Source organism: Drosophila grimshawi, unplaced genomic scaffold, assembly GCF_018153295.1.
Source record: "Drosophila grimshawi isolate 15287-2541.00 unplaced genomic scaffold, ASM1815329v1 contig_59, whole genome shotgun sequence".
NCBI lineage: Eukaryota > Metazoa > Arthropoda > Insecta > Diptera > Drosophilidae > Drosophila > Drosophila grimshawi.
The window spans coordinates 643,118-662,243 of record NW_025063406.1 but is presented as its reverse complement, the minus strand read 5'-3'; the positions used below and the strand labels follow the sequence as shown (position 1 = coordinate 662,243).

Genomic DNA, 19,126 nt, shown 5'->3' with positions numbered 1-19,126 from the left:
CTCGATTATATTTGATAAGGTCGTGACCAAATAAAAATAGCCTGTTCAAGGAAAAAAAATGTTTCGAAACATACATAAATAAAGTTATAAATACTTTTTGCACCGATTTTAATCTGTTTATTTATCAGCTTTATATAAAATGTCTGTAGTAAATTTTGTTTGTTTTTGGATACAAAATAATTGAATAGATTTGTATACATGATGGCAATATATATTTCTATTGCAATTACAAGAACGTTTAAAATCGTCGATAATTTGAATGCTGCGAATTATTTCCTCTATTTGGGTGTCGGTATGGAGCATGTCTTGGCCCATTATAATTATTACGTTGTTGATAATTATTATTCTGGTATCTTTGATTGTACGGCCTATTGTAGCTTTGATTTGAATAGTTACCTGAAAAATATAAAAATGACCGAATTAGTTTATCAACAAATTTACATTATTCCTTTAACGATTAACGAAATAATTGTGCGATTCTTATAATTTTTACTTGAAATTTGTATAATAGGTCTGCTTCCGTGATTGACTAAGAGATATTCCCTAGCATTCCATATTTAGTGTGCAGTGTTTGTAATTTACCTTGAGGTGGGGGATTATTGTAATTTCCACCATTTCTTCCATTATTTTGATATCCATTGTCGAATCTTTGCGTTCTCATGCTGGACGATAATAGCCTTTGACCGCCCGGAGGAATGTAAGCCCTTTGCGAATTATTTCCGAAGCCTAGGCCAGAAGAAAAATGTATTATTTAATATTTTGAAAATGAAAAAGTTATAAAGGTCAGTCCGATTGACTTTATTATTTCAGCTCTGCATATACATATATATATTTTTTTAAAATTAATCTTTTTCAACTTTTGAATAGAGAAAATATAAGGTATAGTACCAAAACTGTATTCATAAAGAGATAGTCCTCACTGAATGATGAGCTTTGCTTAATAATAAGGGGAATAAGGGGGAAAAAATACATGAATTTAAAAAATCGAATGTTATTCTAGTACTGCAATACATATTTAAATATAAATATATATTTTGGCAGTGCTTTGCTTATCACCTTTTCGTAACTTGGATGATGGATATTTAAGTTAGAAAGACTTTCAGAAATGACACCTTATGTATGCGTTGAAACAAGACTCCATGAAATAATATCATTGGTTGAAGTGAAAGAATGTGATTAGCATCGATTAAAATATGCAGTCCTAAAAGAATTTGTGATTTTGAATCGATTGATTTGATTTGAGTGTATGTTTTTAATGGGATTGTCAACTGCTTTTTTTAAGTAATATCCATATAGTGTTTGAGATGAGAAGAGAAGATGAGAGAATAAATTCACATGTTTTTCCTTTATAAAATTGAAAATAGAATTAAAAAAGGTTTCGTTACACGGTATTTAGTTATTTAAGATACATTTTTAGCATACGCCAATCTAATTGCACAGGTAGACAAGAAAATAATAGTTACTAAAAGTGTCAATATAATAGACTTTGGGTTCAGTAGTTAATGCTTCTGCACTACGCTCGTACTTATCGTACTAGCAATAAACAAATGCTGACGACTTATGCCAAGTAGCTTAACATACAAAAAGAGCACCGATAATTTTTCAGTCCGTTCGTAGTCAGCAAAAATATGTTTACATATTTATATAGAAATGTATATTGTTAAATTATAATTTTCTTTTACCGATGACAGGTCCATTTTTATGATCGTTCGCCTGTATAACTTGTGGAGGATCCACGGCGTTGGGCAGCCTTATAGCTAGAAAGTTGTAGTTATCTTCGTACTGCGGATCCATGAAAACAGTTGTTACAACTTCATTATTCATAATATCAGGCAAACCAGGAATTGGTGACTTCAACTGGCTAAAATTTAAAATAAAAAAATTAAATAAATGTTGAGTAAATAATTGTTGTATTTTTCTTCACATTTTTCATAGCACAACATTTATTGTAAAACGTATTGTATTGAAGTGGTTTAAATTATTTCACTTTAGCTAAACATTAAAACATTCAAAAATTTAATGTAAAAGAAGGGTAATTATTCTTGTGACTTCAGACGACTTAACTATAGCCTCTTTTAAGGACACTCCCAAATATATTCAAAGAATGTTTAACTCTGCTACAACTAGCATTTATTGTATTTAATGCTTGTTTTACAATTGTTTGATAATTGATTCAATTATATGGTAAACATTCAATAGACGTTCATAAAATACGAAATTCGATCGTCATATAACTTAAAATCATGTAAGTGCCATTCGAATGTATTTGTATGAAAAAATGTATTTCTTTTAATTGGCGGTTCTACAATATATTATTTCTGATTTGTAAGATTATAACGACTTATTTTTTCTATGAGTTCAATGAGATCGGTTACAGTTTCACAAGTGATATTGAGAATAAATTATATAACTAACAAAAAAAAAACAAATACGAAATACGCTGAACAATGTCAAAATTACTTTTGTAAAGAAATGTTTTATGCATTCTACAAAAAAAAAAACTTTTTATTTACTTATTTATATACATTAAAATATGTGTGTACATTGTATATTAGGGGTTAAGAGAACTCATTTGGAAATCACTGCATAATATATGATTTGATCATTATCCTACATTGTTTTACGTACGTACCCGTTTAACGCAGTGTTGATCTCTGATTTGGAAATTGTTCCAGTCATTCCATCGAATGATGAAGGACTGTTTTTCAATTGGGAATTGTCGCCAGCTTCGTAGAGTTTATTTATAGTCTTGAAATGAGGACTACATTTACTTATATACAAATTATTATCCCCTCTTTTGTTACGTTGTACTAAAAAATGAAAACACAAATATATGTATACAATTAACATCATTATTAATAATTAAATTAATAAATTAAATTTTACGAGATCATTTCAATTAGTCGATTTCTGTTGCTGCATACCACACGGTAGTTAGTGACTCAATGCGGGACCCTCTTATCCAAAAATGCCCATGCGGACCATGAGAAACTAATATTAACAGACTTCTAAAGCGATCGCCAAGTTTGACGACTATCAAAGCTATCAGAGCAAAATCTCTAAATCATCACAGTGAGTTTATTGATATACCTCGTAACCCGGAACAGCCGAGTCGAGTGATTTACATCGACGGGACTCAATCCTCTGGCATTACGAAAGAAAATGCTCGGCAAATATATGTAAGAAATGAGAATGTGTTGCAATACTCCCATCAGATCGCGATACTTGTACATTATCTTAAAGCCTGTCTTCCGATTGAGAAAAAGTTAAAGATAACGAAAAACTTCACATGAAATTTATCATTTTTTCGGATTTGAGACGGAAAAACTGACATCCATACGGTTGACCTCGTGTATTAAAAGAACAAAATCTATTTATTTTGTAGATTGATTCTTATTGGATTTCTTCGAAATCAAAAACAAAAACTCTTGCAATTTCGTGACCGAAAGATGTGGAATAATAGAATAAGTAGAAAGTTTAAAAAATTGATTATTCGAAATTGTTAAGTTATACACAGGAACGGACTAATATGCTTTAGAGAGTCTACATCGAGTGTTTGACCTGTTGAAAATATTATACATATTTCTTGTGAATCGGTTCAATAAATTTAACTGACCTTCCTCGTCGGTTAACTGGATGTGGAGAGGTCCGAGCGCCTTAAAAAGCCTATTTTCATCAACAAATGGTAGCAGGGCAACTCCTTGCCACGCAAACTTTTTTCCGTTAAGGTCAATTTTGAAATCTTCTGGATAGAAATCAATTATGGTTGATTCCTGAAAAAAAGAATATAACCTCATTAGGATAAGAAATGTATGTATCACAGCATATGACAGATTAAAACATCCGATTTTGTCAATTCTTTAGAAGTCATTGATGATTATTACTTACGGGTTTGGACATTAGCTGTGCCCACGGTTCCGGAACATGTGAGCTGCTAGCTGCTGGGAAAACACCCATTAGCTGTTCCAAAGGATTGAACTAGAATAAATGAATTAAAACATTAACTTAATACAAAACACAAACTTATCCAAGCATAAGGAACACATTATTCTATAAAGTAAACAAGAAAATTATTGTTTTCTTCAAGCTTACCGGTTTTGTGCCTTTTTCGAATGTCGTCGACAGGCCCTGTATATTTACAAAATCGGACGCAAAAGGCGCATAATGGTAGGGAAAATACCAATTCCAGGAAGCACAGCCTTGATAGTAGTACTTGAGAACCCAACAGAGTCCCCGGACATATTGAAGTGCGACAGCATAACGAAATTGAAGATTACCAGAAGCCACATCAAATTTCGATTCATAATATCTGTTTTTGAATCCATCCTCCCAAAGTCGCACTTCATCGTTATTCTCCTCCTCGTCCGCATCATCTAAATTTGCATTTGTACTCGAACGTTTGGTGCCCTGCGAATCATTTGATCCCATTCGTACAGCAGATGCTTCCTGTTTATAATTCGTTATTATCTTATCTACAGCGGCGTTATTTCGTCCAACTGCCATCGGTCCAAAAGCGCTCTGTTCCAAAGCTTTGTGATTTTCCCGTTTCTGTCTGGCCTTGTATTGCTGTTCCCTTCGTTGTCTATCTTTGAATATTTGATCCTCCACATTGCCCAAGTCGGTCATGATTAATTGAACCCTGTCCAAACTGACGTCACCTGAGTTGGTTAAATAATCTCTGGCTTTATACACGCATTTCTTGTACAACTCAACCAATCGATCGACGGCACCTTCTCGGATCTCTAAACTGGGTAGATGAGGTAAGAAATCGTTGCCCACAAAGAAACACATGAATACCCAATCGTCTAGAGCTCTCTCAAAGTCATAGCTAAACGGTAAATTGGGCATTTCAAGAGTTTTCCTTAGATATTCTCGCAACACACTCAATCGGACAAATATGAATTTCACTTCGGCTCCAATTGGAACATCGGGTGGACTATTTATATTATTGGAGCCAACGGCACTCAGCCCAACACACTTGTCCATCTCGTGACCAAATTGATTACAAACGTCACATGGTCGTGGCTTATTGGGCAGAAACTCCTCACGAATTATGGTAAAGTTCGGCTCGTGAGTCGCCAGCCCAAGCATTATCAGATCTGCATCAGCCCCACAAAGCACATGGTGCGTGTTGGGATCATGATCCGGCTGTGCACGCTGCTTCCGTATGTAGTCCATTATTTTGTGTTCGCCTTCTCCGGGCACGTTGGCATCGGATAATATAATTTTTACTCCTTTCCATGCCGGGTTATTGTTCAGGCGATCATGTATATAGTAATGCAGGCATTTACTTAATCTATCCATAAAAGGTGTTCCTGGCGTTATACAGTTCGAGTCGAAGTGTTCGCCCTTCTCCTTTTCCGGCGGCAGTTTGCAGCCTGAAAAAAAGAACAGAAACGTTTTACAAGAGTCCATGACAACAACTAAGGACAGCACCTTAAATTAGAATTTATATTACTCGTTATTCACTTCGAAGAAATAATTATGATGAGCAGTTGCAACTATTTTAGTAAAAAAAAAACAAGACAGAACCTATCAGTCGTGCTTAAATATTGATATCATAGGTAATCATCTGAAAACAGATGTCACAGAACAAGGTGGATGTAGCCGAGATATACCGATCTTTGAGATGTTTAGTCATCTACCGTCCAAGTTTGACTTTAAACGAGCGGTAGATATAAGCTTCTCTGAATTTTGGGGGCGGGAATAGTTTCCCATTAATCTTCCTTCCAATATTGGTAACGGTAGCTCTTAAATTACGGAACTATTGGAAATAGTTCACAGCGATGTATGCGGCCCAATGAGAACGCAATCCCTGGGAGGATGTAAATACTTCGCTACTTTTCACTTTCTTAAACAGAAATCAGAGTTATTTGAAGCTTTTAAAGTATATAAAGCTACAGCAGAAAGCTTCACGGGAAAGAAGATAAAAGTACTTCAGTCAGATAATGGGACTGAGTATGGCAACAAAGAGTTCGACAAGTATATGAAGGTGAACGGAATCCAGAGACGCCTAACAACACCACACACGCCATAGCAGAATGGCTTAGCTGAGAGAAAGAATCGTACCCTGGTCGAGATGGCACGCTGTATGATGAAGCAATCCGGTGTGCCGCCATCCTTTTGGGCAGAAGCAGTAAATACAGCATGTTACATCAGAAACAGATGTGTAACGCGGGGCCTATCCGGCGAGATTCCCCATACTTACTGGACGAAGAAAATTCCTAGTGTCGCATTTACGTATATTTGGTACGAAGGCATATACATTAATAAAAGGTTCAAATAAGGGTAAATTTGAATCAAGATCGGAAGAATGCATACTGGTCGGCTACTCAAATACATCGAAGGCATATCGATTATATTTACCTGAGAAGCGTAAGGTAATAGTAAGCAAAGATGTCAAGTTCTTGAATGTCCCAGGTTTTAAAAGTGAGTATGCTGAGTTCTACGAACGTGATCAAAACTCAAACGGAGGTTTCGACATCAATATCACGAGTAAACCTTGTGATGAGTCTACCAGCGACGATAACAGTTCAGTTGAGCGACCCAAGCAGAAGCTAGTTGAGCAGCAGCGTGGCAGAGGGCGTCCCAAGATCGAGAGGACAGGCCAGCGTGGTAGGCCACGGAAAATATATCAACCACAAGCTCAGGTGATCAGCAACGACGAGCAGAGCAGCTCAAGCGAGACACTTGAGGAATGCGAAATTGCATACATGGCTGCGACAGATGATCCAACTACACTGAAAGAGGCGAAAAGCCACAAGGACAGCGTCAGTTGGACAAGGGCAATTGAAGATGAGTTTCTGGCACAGGTACACAACGGAACATGGGAGATAGTGGAACGCCCTAAGGATCGAAAGATTATAGGTTGCAAAATGGTGTTTCGGACAAAAGACCATGGTACCGTTTCAGGAAAAAAGAAAGTTCGATTGATCGCTAAAGGATATGCACAAAGGCCTGGAGAGGATTTTCATGAAACGTATTCACCTGTAGCACGATTTACATCAGTCCGACTTTTGGTGGCCATGACAGCGAAACTTGATATGGAGATACATCAAATGGACGTGGTCACAGCCTACCTAAACGGCGAGCTTGAAGAGAGCGTTTATATGGAGGTGCCAATGAGCTTCAATGATTTCATGGAAAAGTTGGAATCGGGCAAATCAATTGGAACGAAGCATGATTCACTTCGAACAGAGTACATGAAGACAACAGCGGAATGGCGTGCGTCGCTGTCATCAATGAGAAGCCCTGTGTGTTTGTTGAAGAAGGCGTTATACGGATTATGCCAGTCTGGTTTGCGTTGGTATTGTAGACTAACGACGAAGCTACAAGAAGTTGGATTAGAGCCCACGAAGCAGGATCCATGTTTGTTCGTCAAACGGCAGGGGAAGAAGATTCTCCTAGTATCCATTTACGTAGATGATTTGCTGTTGGCGTCAAATCATCCGGATTGGTTGCATCAGACCAAAGAAATCCTCGGAGACGCATTTGAGATGAAAAATCTCGGCCCAGTGACAACCTGTCTGCACAGGAAAAGTACATCGACGCTATATTGAAAAGATTCGGGATGACTGAATGCAAGTCGGCATTAACACCCATAGAAGCGAAATGTACTTTGAAGCGAACAGAAACAGCCGATGAAGCCGAAATGAGGAAGTACCCCTATCAGAACTTAATTGGCTCTCTTATGTTTCTTTCAGTTACAACCCGTCCAGATATTGCGTACGCCGTAATTTTCATGAGTCAGTTTAACTCATGTTATAACGCTGAACACTGGAAGACGGCGAAGCGCATCCTTCGGTACCTAAGCGGTACCAAAAAAACTCGGCCTGTTATTCAAGCGAACAGGCGAATCTGTACGGAGTCATCGATGCTGACTGGGGCGGAAATTTGACCGACAGACGGTCATATTCTGGACAGGCGTTTATATTAGCAGGTGCTGCTATAAGTTCCGAGGCACGAAAACAACGCACCGTCACTTTGTCAAGCAAAGAGTCCGAATACTTGGCAATGAGCGAAGCAACAAAGGAGGCATTATACTTGAAGGCCATACTCAACGGGATTGGCAGAAGATGTGATTCGGTTCTGCTCCTTAACGACAACCAAAGCGCTCAAAAATTGGTTAGAGGCTTTGGTTTTCATCCACGCACAAAACACACCGATGTGCGCCACCATTTCATCCAGCAGAAGCACCAGAGTGGCGACATCCAGGTTGGCTACATGCAGACGGAGCAAATGCCAGCAGATGTACTAACGAAAGGTCTAAGCAGTGCCAAGCATCATGGTTGCATCTCTTCGTTGGGCGTTACTAGTATTTAAGGTTAACAGAATTGTTACTTTGAGAGGGCGTGTTGCAAATAAGACTCAAATGATTGCAATGTAACAATCTGGCAACCCTCGTTTAGCTTATCCTAAGTTTTGCATTGTCTGTTCGTTCGCATATACTAAAAAATTAATCTCTCAATACTTCTGTACACACTCCGTTTTTGACTGCCGAATGCGTCGCGTCATTAGATCAATAAAGTGTGGTTCCTGCATATCGTTATCTTGTTTGTATGCGCTGTAAAACTGTGCGCTTGGATCTAACAAAATTCCAACATACTCCTTATCAGCATCACGATATATCCATAATTTGATGTTCCTAAGCGAACTAGTCAAACAGACTTAAAGTCGGAAGGTTCGAATTACTATATCATAGTCTCAAGAAATAATGGTTTGAATAATACATTTTTGTAATTACCAAGATATATCACAAGTTATTTGTATTATCATGCTTCCAGCAATAAATCATCAATATCTCATTACTTTATCTTATGCTTCCATAGAAAGATACGGCGACGAAAGGATGTTTCACCGTTCTTATGTGTATTATGAAAACTGCATGATCATAAACATCCAGCAGCGATGAATGGCCATTCTCATTACAGAATGTATTCTGTGCGCACACGTTGTAATTCATTCATTCATTACCTTAAAATGAAGAGTTGTATGCGGTAGCTTTTAAGTTAAGCGCAAACCTGTCTTTCCTTATCTCTTTTACTGTCTCCTTTAATTTTAGTCGTAGTGTTTTTTTTTTAACGGGTATGCAATTTGTGTGGTAAAATTTCAATATTTTGAACATATATTTATATATACATTTTGGGTTACAAGAGTATATCTTTGTATATGAATTTGAATAGTATTCCATTTACGACTGCATTCAGCATGTAAAGTGATTACTTTAGTACAGCTCACGAATTGAATTCGTTATGCATTCTTTTCGCTCCTGGGATATGTAACAAACGCATACATAAACACAAACACACACGTGCGCAAACACACACGTGCGCAAACACACACGTGCGCAAACACACACGTGCGCAAACACACACATACACAAACACACACATACGCATTAAATGCTTACCTCGTGTTAAAAGTTCGTCTCGAATGCGCTCAATTTCCAAACGCTTTTCGGTTGCTTCTTTTGCAGCGCGAAATCTTCGGGATCTTTGTTGATTCATTTTCGCTCTGGGCGCAACGCCATCAATAGCCATATAGAGGAGTTTTCTGGGGCGAACAATGCCGAAAAGTCGATCAATGCACTCGAAAATAGCGATCATCATTTCCTCCTCATTTTTGGGTGCCGGTTTGTCCTCGGGATGTGTGCATGGATGTATAATGCCGTTCATATCGAGATAGAGGTTATCGAACTCGACCCCATTGGGATTGGGCAACGTTGCATCCTCGTAGATATTCTTTCCCGTGTCCGGATCTACTTGCTGAATTTTTCCCGGTTAGTGGAAATCGTATTTATGCTCGTTAACAAATAACTTTACCTTGTTCTCATTACATTCGATAATGACGCACGGATACTTTTTGCTCAGCCATCGGAAGAATGCGGGTACTCCCATTTTAAATCGGAGTATTTACAAATTGTTTGGCAATTCCTCGTTTTTTCCAAATCTGTATATTTTCGTACACACATATGGATGGAACACATACAAATCACACTCACCGATAGTAACTAGACACAGTTTCGATAAGTTATCGAATGTTGTGCAGATGCAAGTGATGCCAATTTGGCTATTTAAACTTTATTAGGCCTAGAGCCGGAAAATTTTTAGCCTTGCAGTTCCCTGTTATAGGATTTGTTTGAACAATATTAATTATTTATTTTATACTGTACCTGGTATTTCTAATTTGCAGTAAGGATTATTTATTTTAAAAATAAAAAAAAATTTCGTCCTCAGCTTATGTAACATTTGTCAATATTTATATAAGTTATCGGACAGATCTGTTTAATTTGAGCTGTTCATCGGCTTCAAGTATCGATTGAATGGCATTTATTCATTATCGAAACCAACCAAGGGGCACATTTTACTTTACACACAGCAACAGGCGGAACGCATGGAATTCTTTCATTGAAGTGAAACACTATTCATACTGGAAACGTTAGTAAATGTGCAGCTGATGGTAATATGACAATCACACAGAGCGGCGTCTTGCGTGTCGCATTGGAAGTTTTCAAAGTTGAAAGGCTGTTCGCATATACAAAATCAGCAGTATTAGTTGCACCTGTTAGTTGATTGAAAAATGTTTGAGCAAAAAATGTAATAAAAATAAATTTGTAGGCAGATTTATACATTGCAATTTTCTATTCTTAATACTCTTCACTGTTTTGCATGCAGAGTAAATGTGATGTGAATAATGGTCAATTTTTTAAGGCGTTGATGAGATTTTTTTAACGAAATTAAATAACTCTTATTGGAAGAATGTTATCGCCAATGAAAATTTAAATAGATCCCAATACTCTCACCCTTTTAGATGTTTGACATCAAATTATAAATTATCAAAAATAAATTATTTTATATAAATGAATATAGTATATTTGAAATACCTCAAGCAATTTCTCGAACACCCAAGCGAACAAATAAATGTTTTTACTTAATACATTGACCAATTAAATGGTTTTGGTGGTTTGCAGCAAAGTAGCCAAAGTGGATGTGATTAAAGATTCCATTTCAAAAGTCAAAGATCGCTGATCTGTTGGTTATCGAATATGAAAAATTCCACATAAAAATCGCGTAAAACAGTTCGCGTGATTTTTCATATTTTTTTTTTGTATAGTTTAGGAACGGCAAAACTGAAATCCACTCTGTGAAATTACTGTTAACCTGTGTGAATTTTGTGAACAGCTGTTTGATATATTTTGACGGTGGTTATCGGTCCAAATCGAAATGCATAAGTTAAAGCCCAGTTTACATACATTTCGTTTGTGTGACTAAAAACAAAAAGATTTGATTAGAGGCAAATATGTCATGAATTAATTATTTCGCCTTACGGCGTTTATAAGCACACTTTTTTCTCGAAGATTAAAAACATTTATCATTCATAATTTACCATTTCCATTTCGATGCACTTGCAGCTTCTATTGCCGATAACTAAGTCAAAATATGTCAGTTAATTGTTTTGACACCGTCGAACAGCTGTTCACAGAGTCCACACCGGTTACCAGTGAGTTAACACTGGATTTTAGCTTTGCGGTCCCCAAACCATACCGTCAAAATTTCGCAGCAAGAAAAAAGATTTGATTATTTTTTGCCTGTCAACAGATCTTTTGGGTTTTAAGTTACACAATAAATATATATTTAAATTTGGTAAGTTAATTGATATTTCGATTTGAAAACACGGCTAATGCCTAAATATCATATATGAGTTGAAAAACGCAATGAGCGACGATTTCCTCTCTCTTTCTCTATACTTGATATTGAAGCTGATTCAACGACGCCGAGTGCTCAATACAATTCATTATAGTTAAGCTAATATTAAATTTCTAATATTGTGAATTTGAATTTGGTTTTTGCTCCAATGTCGCTTAAGCATTAACTTAAATTAATGTGAGACGAGTGTCAAACTGTAGATATGTATGTTAACTGTGAATGCTATTTTAAAACTGCCGCTAATGTGTAAGATGAATAACAGGGCATGCACCTGCTTAACAGAAAAAAACATTACCATAAATAAATGTAAGTCGAATGTCAAACTCTAAATATGTATGTTACTTCATGTTATCTTTTAAAAAATAATATATGCACCGGTTTAACAGTAATACTTGCTAAAATTGCCGACCAATATACCAATGCACAAGCAAATCAGAAAATAAGATTGCTGTGTTTAATAAAAGTGTCAAGCTTTATAGCGAATATGACATTCGATCTCGCATAAATGGACTATTTGTTTGCGTACATGCCGTTAAAATATTAACATAAATGAATGTAGAATGCTCTGCTAATACTGCCTCTGTTTAATAAAATGAATAACTGCAATTTGAATTGTGAAAAATATACTATCATTACAAGTAACAAGTTGTTAATAATAGTGTGAAAAATACTAGCGAAGGTAACATCCCGTCTCTCCCCTAAGCACTCTATTTGTTTGCCATGCCGCATAAGCATTAACATAGTGAATGTGAAACGAATATCAAACTGTAAGCAAATATGATAAATTGAACTGCTCTGTTAAAGCTGCAATATTTCTGACTGCTAATTTATAAATAAGTTTGACATTTTGAAGGCAGATATCGGGCATTATACTTCGACTTATACTTTGAACAGCTATATAAAGATTCGGAACTAAGTTAAAAAAAAAAGAAAAAAGTCAAGCAATTAATCCCGATGGAACAATTAACACATTCGCATTCTGAAGAAACAAAATGATGCTAATTGAAATCTACGGAAAGGGAATTTTATAATTATATATATGTATATATGATTTTATTACAATCAATTTAAGGGATTTACACGAAATTATATTAATACAATAAAATAATACATTAGAACATTTTGTTTGCAAATATATTTCAGCCTACAACTTAAAAACAACACGTTTGTATTTTATTTTTTTTTGGGAATGTAGAAGAGCATTCCTATTGTTTAATATAAATGCATATTTACTTGCAGGCTCAAATAAAAAATGTTTGATAAACTTGCTTGCTTCTCATTCATTTTTTTGTATGTATACTTATGTAGCTTATTTTGATTCGAATATAAGGACACGAATATCCAAGTTCTCAATCTTTTTTCTTTTCTTTTTCTTTCATTTGAATAATTTTTTTTTTGTTGTTTGTTGAATGTTGAACAATAGTTTTTTAACAGGTGGTTTCTGGCATTGGTTTCGGCTTTTGATGTCTAATGTAGACTTTTGTCTTTCCCAGAACTGTGGAAACTTTGGGATTGTTGTGCTTAAATGTTTGAAAACTTTCCTTGAATTTCAATATCGTCTTATAACCTGTCTTTTCCACTGTATGCAATTCTGTCGTTGACGCGGGTATTTCCTGGTAGAAACTTTCTGTATCATCTACCATATTATTTACATTGCAATCGTCCAATGAGAATTGTACAAGATTTGACTGAGCCATCTGCTCGGATAGACGACGAATGTTTAACTGGAGCTCCTCGCGCGACTGCTTCGATATTGAGGAGAAGCTATGCCTATTCTGTAATTTATTGCAACTGTTCACAGTTAAATTTTTATTGAGTTTGGACTGATCGTCATCATAATCGGATGGAACGGAAAGGGTTTTGATGTTGCCATAGGTGAATGTGTCCTCAAATGGATTTAGAAATTGTTTACCCCGAGCCGGTGAAAAACTGGCAGACTTCGTTGGCAAATTCTTTTGTTGTGGCAAATGATTGATAGTACAACTAATATTTGAAGTGGTAATTAAATGGGGAGATGGTGGCGCAGAGAGTATGGATTCTTCATTTCTGTACAGTTTCTGTTTGTGCATATTTGGTTTCAAATAAGATCGTTTGCTTGTTGCCTCCATCATAAAGTCATCTTTTGTACAAGCATTTTCTTGTGTTCTTTCCTTAGAATGTGCAAATTTATCTGTTACAAGCGAATCGATTGGACGTTTAATCCAAGGATCCGTTGCAATTTCCCAGCCAGCCTCGCTGAAACTATTCATTTGCAAATCATCATTTTTCTTTATCCACGGGTCCATTGGTGAAACATAGTGCAAGGAATCGGTACTTCTTTTATTGTTGCCATGCGAAGCAGTCGTCTTTTTTTGATTAATGCCGCCCATCATATTTGGCGAAGTCTGTTCCGATTTACTTGTTTTGATTGTGAACTGATGACTGGCATTATGATTGTCTTGAACTCCGAAGGAAGGCCTCAATTGTTGTTGTTTTTGTTGTTGATTAACATCTGATGCAGCAATTGGTGCAATGATTTTCAAATTGAAATCATTCGTTGATGTTTTTTTTATAGATGGTGTTATATTGAGTAGCTGCTGCTGCTGCTGATGCGAATTTCTTTTCTGTTTCGGCGACTTCTGATCCTTAACTGTAAAATTTGTTGCCGAAACGTTTGTGAAATCAACACATTTGGGATCCTTTTGGATAAATGTCTTATCGTACTTGGGTGATTTGATACAACTACATGTTATACTTGAGTGAGTAGTGGTTGATGATAATCTTTCATTCGCATTCGCATTTTCATTTACACTGAAATGTGGTGTTTTGTGTTCAGTCAATTGTTTAGCACTAAGTAATTTGTTAGCAGACTTTTGTTGAACTATTTTATTATTTATATACCGACCAGAAAGTTTATTTTGCTGTATACTGGAATTTGAATTCGGATGCACAGGTGAATGAGGAGAGTGTATGGGGAGTGTGGGAGCAGGGTTATTTATTTGTTTAAATGTGGCCACAATCATCTCATCAGATTTTATAATATTGTATTGAGGAGAGCTATTTTCAGGTTGGTTTCGGCTGGTTTCTATGTTTTCATGTCGCTTTGAATAACTGATATTTGATAGTTGCAAAGAACACTTTTTTTGGGCCGAAGAGGTTAGGCCCAATTTTTTTTGCTAGAGAAACTTTTCGGCCAGATCTTTAATTGATGTCGAACTGGATGCTGAAAGACCTGTAAAGATTTGATAAATATTAGATGTATATTTATCGATATGTATGTTTATTTATCGATAACTTTTAAGTTTGTCAAAAATCATACAAAATTCGCTTCTAAAACTTCACATAATTTGCTGGAGAGCTGCATTTTGAACTAAGAAAGGTTTTTAAACAAATTTCGAGTTTTACATTTAACTTGTTCTTAGCATTAGACATGGCTTCGAGAAAGCTGTTCATCATCGCTCGATCCGCGATTAAAACTAGTCGGAGGTAGAAATATTTTTAGAATTTGTTTGAAGTGTGTGAAATTCACTTTTCTGAAGATTCAGTCTAACTTTGACACTTGTGCAATAACAGATGGGAAAGACAGGGGAAGATGATTCGAAAATCCTTTGCTCAACATCTCCAAGAGATCGTCAGCAATATTTTTTCCAAATTTATTACACTGATCAGCCATTTGATTTTTAAATTTGGCAACACTTCAAAACTGTGTCAAATAAAGTTTTTTTTTTTTTTTTGATATTCAATCATCAATCATCAATGATATTTAAAAAAAATACTAACATAAGTATTTGTTGTTTTTAGTTTTATTTGTTTTTCTTTATGTGCTACTAACCATCGTTATCATCAGGCTTTTTATTTTTGTTATTAGATTCATGTTCTGTCGCTGTTGATGTCGTCTGAGGTTTTTGAGTGAGTTTCAAGCTGGCTGCCAAAGGATTGGAACTAGTTGCTCCTTCTGAAGTATTATTAAAAGCACATCCCTCGACATTGATCTTTAATTGTCATTTGATCAGTTCCACGGACAGAAATTTTCTCAACCGCTCATAGTATTGGGGATGCAGTTCAACATCATTATGACCAGCTCCCTGAAAAGATAGAAAGAATTTTATTAAATTTCAAATTTCATATCTGAAACTGAAGTCTAGCAGAGTGCAATTCGAAAACAAAAAGGATGTATTCAATTTTTCACTAGGCTAGGCCAGGTTAAGCTTTAAAATCGAGCAATGCGATATTTTTATCAGACACGAAAACCAAATCAAAGGAAGGCAAACCAACTGCCAACTGCAGGGATTTATTATTATTATCCAAGCATTTTTACCACGTTGAGGGCGCCTAAGTCCCTCTGGTTGATAACAGATATGCCTAGGATACTAGATATTTTGCTTGTTAATGTGCGACTTGTTGCTATGATATATCTGCAGAATTATCCTCATTGTCACAAAATCGACAGATTCTGCTAATTGTTCTAGAGAGTGGTGAGTATTTTAAATGTTTATTCTGCTCCATGGTTATTCATCTTTTTTAATTAAATATACCTAATATATGGCTTGAGCACTGAGACCTGATACCTCTGATCTGCTCAATTGTTGCAGATGATTCTTTCTTCGATTCTCAGTTGTGTGCTTTTCCATAGGGGCCTCTGTGGTTCTACCTGGGTTATCTCTGCCCCCAATCTAGCCTCCTTGGATGCTGATAAGTCAAAATTCGAGAAATCAGACAATTATACATTTTTAGAGTTTAGCTATAACAGCTTGGTAGACTGCGGCAACTGGTTGCGGCAGATGCGGAGGACAAAATACACCCTCTCCTCTTCTGCTGGCGAATTTGCTTATATTAAAAAGATGTAAGCTGGCATAATCTGATTAAAGAAAGAACAGTATTGAAAATCTCACAGCTTAATATGAATTCTTGTGTGGCATCACAAAATCAATTAAACAAAAAGAGTACTCGAGATGTCGTTGGGATATAGCGACAAGTGAGCCAACCTAATCGTATAAAGCAGGTCATCCGGCTAATATAGGCAATACCTGTCCGTAAGGCTGTTATCTCAAAAGATCATAGAAGATACAAGAAGTCAAAGCAACATTATAATTGCTGACGCCAACTCCAGGAAAAAAGGTTGTCAGTAATCAACCTAATCAATCAGTAATCTATCCAGCTTAAGAATAAGGATAAGTTTTCGGAGTTTGTGTGGGTGGATATACATATATATATATATATTTTTTTTATTTACTTTAAATTGTGATTTACGGAATTTCAGCATTTTCGGGGCAAGGATAGCATTTGGTGACTTCAGTTGTAAAACTGAAGCATTCGCGGAAAAAGTTTTATTAGCCGATATTTGAAGGAGTTTAATCATTTGCATACAAAATAGGTGTTATTTGAAAAAATAAGAATAGTCTGAACTTACCTTTCAAAAAAAATTAAGAAATGAAAAACAGAACAAGAAAAGATCACCTGCTCGCATCTAAATTTAATTACAATTAAATAATGGTCATTTAGTAGCAGTAGTATGTCTATATTATACAATATTATTCTTTTTCCCCAATATATCCAAGCAGACTAACATGGGTACAATGTATCGTCATTCTATGTATTTCATATCCTTTGCAAGGGCAAACGAATTGAACAATGAAATAATTAAACCAAATTATTTTTGGTGTGGGCAAAGTAAACATATAGCAATGAGCAAATGACACAATGCAAGAAGCAAACACGGTTGCATCTCGCAGTTGAATGTAAATGTAATCGCTCGATGCAACTAATGATCGATAACAAATAGATTAAACAATAACGATAAAACAAAAGCAAAACAACGCATTCTAAAACAATTCCAACGAGTTAAGCTCAAACGTGCGATCATTTGAAATGAGTAAGGAAATAAACTGCTTAAGAAATTAGAAAAAAGAGAAAAATGTCCACCTTTTAGAATAGAGTAGATTTTAAATAAACATTCAGCGCAAAATTACCTCTACCCAAAAGGGTTCCACAGTCTTCGGACACCGTTCGTAAATACCAATTCCGTGGGAAAAGTCAATGACCTCGTCATCCGTTCCGTGAATAACCAATACTGGTGACTTTACTTTAGCGACCTTATCAATACTGTGTTTCGTAAATAAATAATTTTTAGATGATAATCTTTTATTTTGTTTGTTTCAATTTACCTTGGGAAAGCGTCAAAAAACCAGGTTCTTTTCGTATTCCTAAATACGACTCTCAGGCCCGACATCAACGGCGAATGAAGAATAACTGCGCCAACTTCGTGACGAGAGGCGAGATCAACAGTTGGAACAGTTCCTATACTTTGGCCATATAAAATAATGGTTTCTGGACTAATGTTTAACCTTTAAAGACAAGACTCAAACGCATAAGTATTGTTTATTTTATTCCTATTGAAAATAATTAATCACCTTGTCCGCATTGCTTGCCAAGCAGCTTCGATATCTGCGTAGAGGTTTTTCTCGGAGGGTTTCCCACCACTCATCCCATAACCCGAATAATCATAGCCAAATATATTGCAATTGATCTGTGAGCCGAGGGTCAAATAAAAGCTGCTCATCTGACCCAAATCGACAGCGTTTCCATGTGAAAATAGAAGAGTATATTTTGCATTTTTGCTGCAACGGACATAAGTGCACGTTATCAAATTGCCACGCGATGTTCGCGTGAAGAACGCTTCGATTTTGGATTTTTCACGTTCCGAGTATTGCCATTCGGCACGATCGTAGAGCTGTAAATTGTATTTGATATTTGTGTCATCAGCTGGCGTCAGTTTGTAGGTCGGCTCAGGTGGCTGGAAAGCGAGTTTGGCAGCTATCGGTCCGGGGCAGGGTGGGCAGCAAAACATGCAGCACAATTCACTTATACTAAACATAATCGACTCGTCGCTTCTTGCCACACACAAGGGAATGTTATGTTCTTCTGATTTTGATTTTTATTTTGCTAAACACACTTCACACTTCTGCTGAACTAAAAATATAATAAAAAACGACTGTCGCACGCCAATTGAAACTTAATATAATTAGGAGTTTAACTGTTTCAGCAACTGCATCAAATATTTACTAATTTAATGTGAATGCCTTTGATAACATCATCATTTCAATGCAATTTTCTTTATCACTCTCACAACATTTACACAGATTAATGGCCGTACATTTAAGATACATATGCAAGCTGTGACGCTCCCGTTCCCGTTTGTTCAATAAACATCTATTAACAATCGATATCTTTTGCGACAGTTATCGAATAACTCATACACATATTGTTTGCAGACTTTTGAAACAATAGAATAGAACATTACGATAACTATAATGTTGCCATTTAAACTCTTTTTATTTTAACATTTTGCCGATAAAAGTTTATTTTAATTTTATAATTAAAAGTTAAAGATTAAAGAAACTGCTTGCACACTTGGATATGTAAGTCTTCTGAGCAGGTTTGCT

At 35.9% G+C, this 19,126-nt stretch overlaps 2 protein-coding genes across 5 annotated transcripts; both read right to left on the bottom strand.

The window, feature by feature from the left end:
• Positions 1–91: 91 nt before the first annotated feature.
• LOC6563776 (5'-3' exoribonuclease 2 homolog) lies at positions 92–9,999 on the bottom strand. The gene is made up of 9 exons (XM_001990806.2): positions 9,822–9,999; positions 9,410–9,764; positions 4,093–5,378; positions 3,889–3,978; positions 3,617–3,773; positions 2,633–2,810; positions 1,683–1,861; positions 583–726; positions 92–396 (listed from the first exon to the last, which is right to left on the bottom strand). The coding sequence occupies exons 1-9, from the start codon at positions 9,894–9,896 to the stop codon at positions 239–241; spliced, it is 2,622 nt and encodes an 873-aa protein (XP_001990842.1). The 5' UTR covers positions 9,897–9,999; the 3' UTR covers positions 92–238.
• Positions 10,000–12,741: 2,742 nt separating this feature from the next.
• On the bottom strand, positions 12,742–18,880 carry LOC6563778 (alpha/beta hydrolase domain-containing protein 17B). 4 transcript variants are annotated; one of them, XM_043215767.1, is made up of 6 exons: positions 18,747–18,880; positions 18,095–18,675; positions 17,849–18,028; positions 17,654–17,786; positions 15,517–15,769; positions 14,727–14,916 (listed from the first exon to the last, which is right to left on the bottom strand). In XM_043215767.1, the coding sequence occupies exons 2-5, from the start codon at positions 18,556–18,558 to the stop codon at positions 15,686–15,688; spliced, it is 861 nt and encodes a 286-aa protein (XP_043071702.1). In that variant the 5' UTR covers positions 18,559–18,675; positions 18,747–18,880; the 3' UTR covers positions 14,727–14,916; positions 15,517–15,685. The 4 variants fall into 4 exon arrangements, with proteins under 4 accessions (XP_032593032.1, XP_043071701.1, XP_043071702.1 ...); XM_032737141.1 differs by having other exon boundaries at positions 12,742–14,916; positions 18,095–18,880; XM_032737140.1 differs by lacking the exons at positions 14,727–14,916; positions 15,517–15,769 and adding an exon at positions 17,492–17,569 and having other exon boundaries at positions 18,095–18,843.
• Between the last annotated feature and the right edge of the window lie 246 nt (positions 18,881–19,126).

Coding starts and splice junctions, on each gene's coding strand:
- LOC6563776 (XM_001990806.2), bottom strand. CDS start 9,896: ATGGGAGTACCCGCATTCTTCCGATGGCTGAGCAAAAAGTATCCGTGC. Junction 3,774..3,888: donor CACAGCTAATGTCCAAACCC/GTAAGTAATAAT, acceptor TCTTTTTTTCAG/GAATCAACCATAATTGATTT. Junction 2,811..3,616: donor CCAGTTAACCGACGAGGAAG/GTCAGTTAAATT, acceptor TTCATTTTTTAG/TACAACGTAACAAAAGAGGG.
- LOC6563778 (XM_043215766.1), bottom strand. CDS start 14,707: ATGATTGTGGCCACATTTAAACAAATAAATAACCCTGCTCCCACACTC.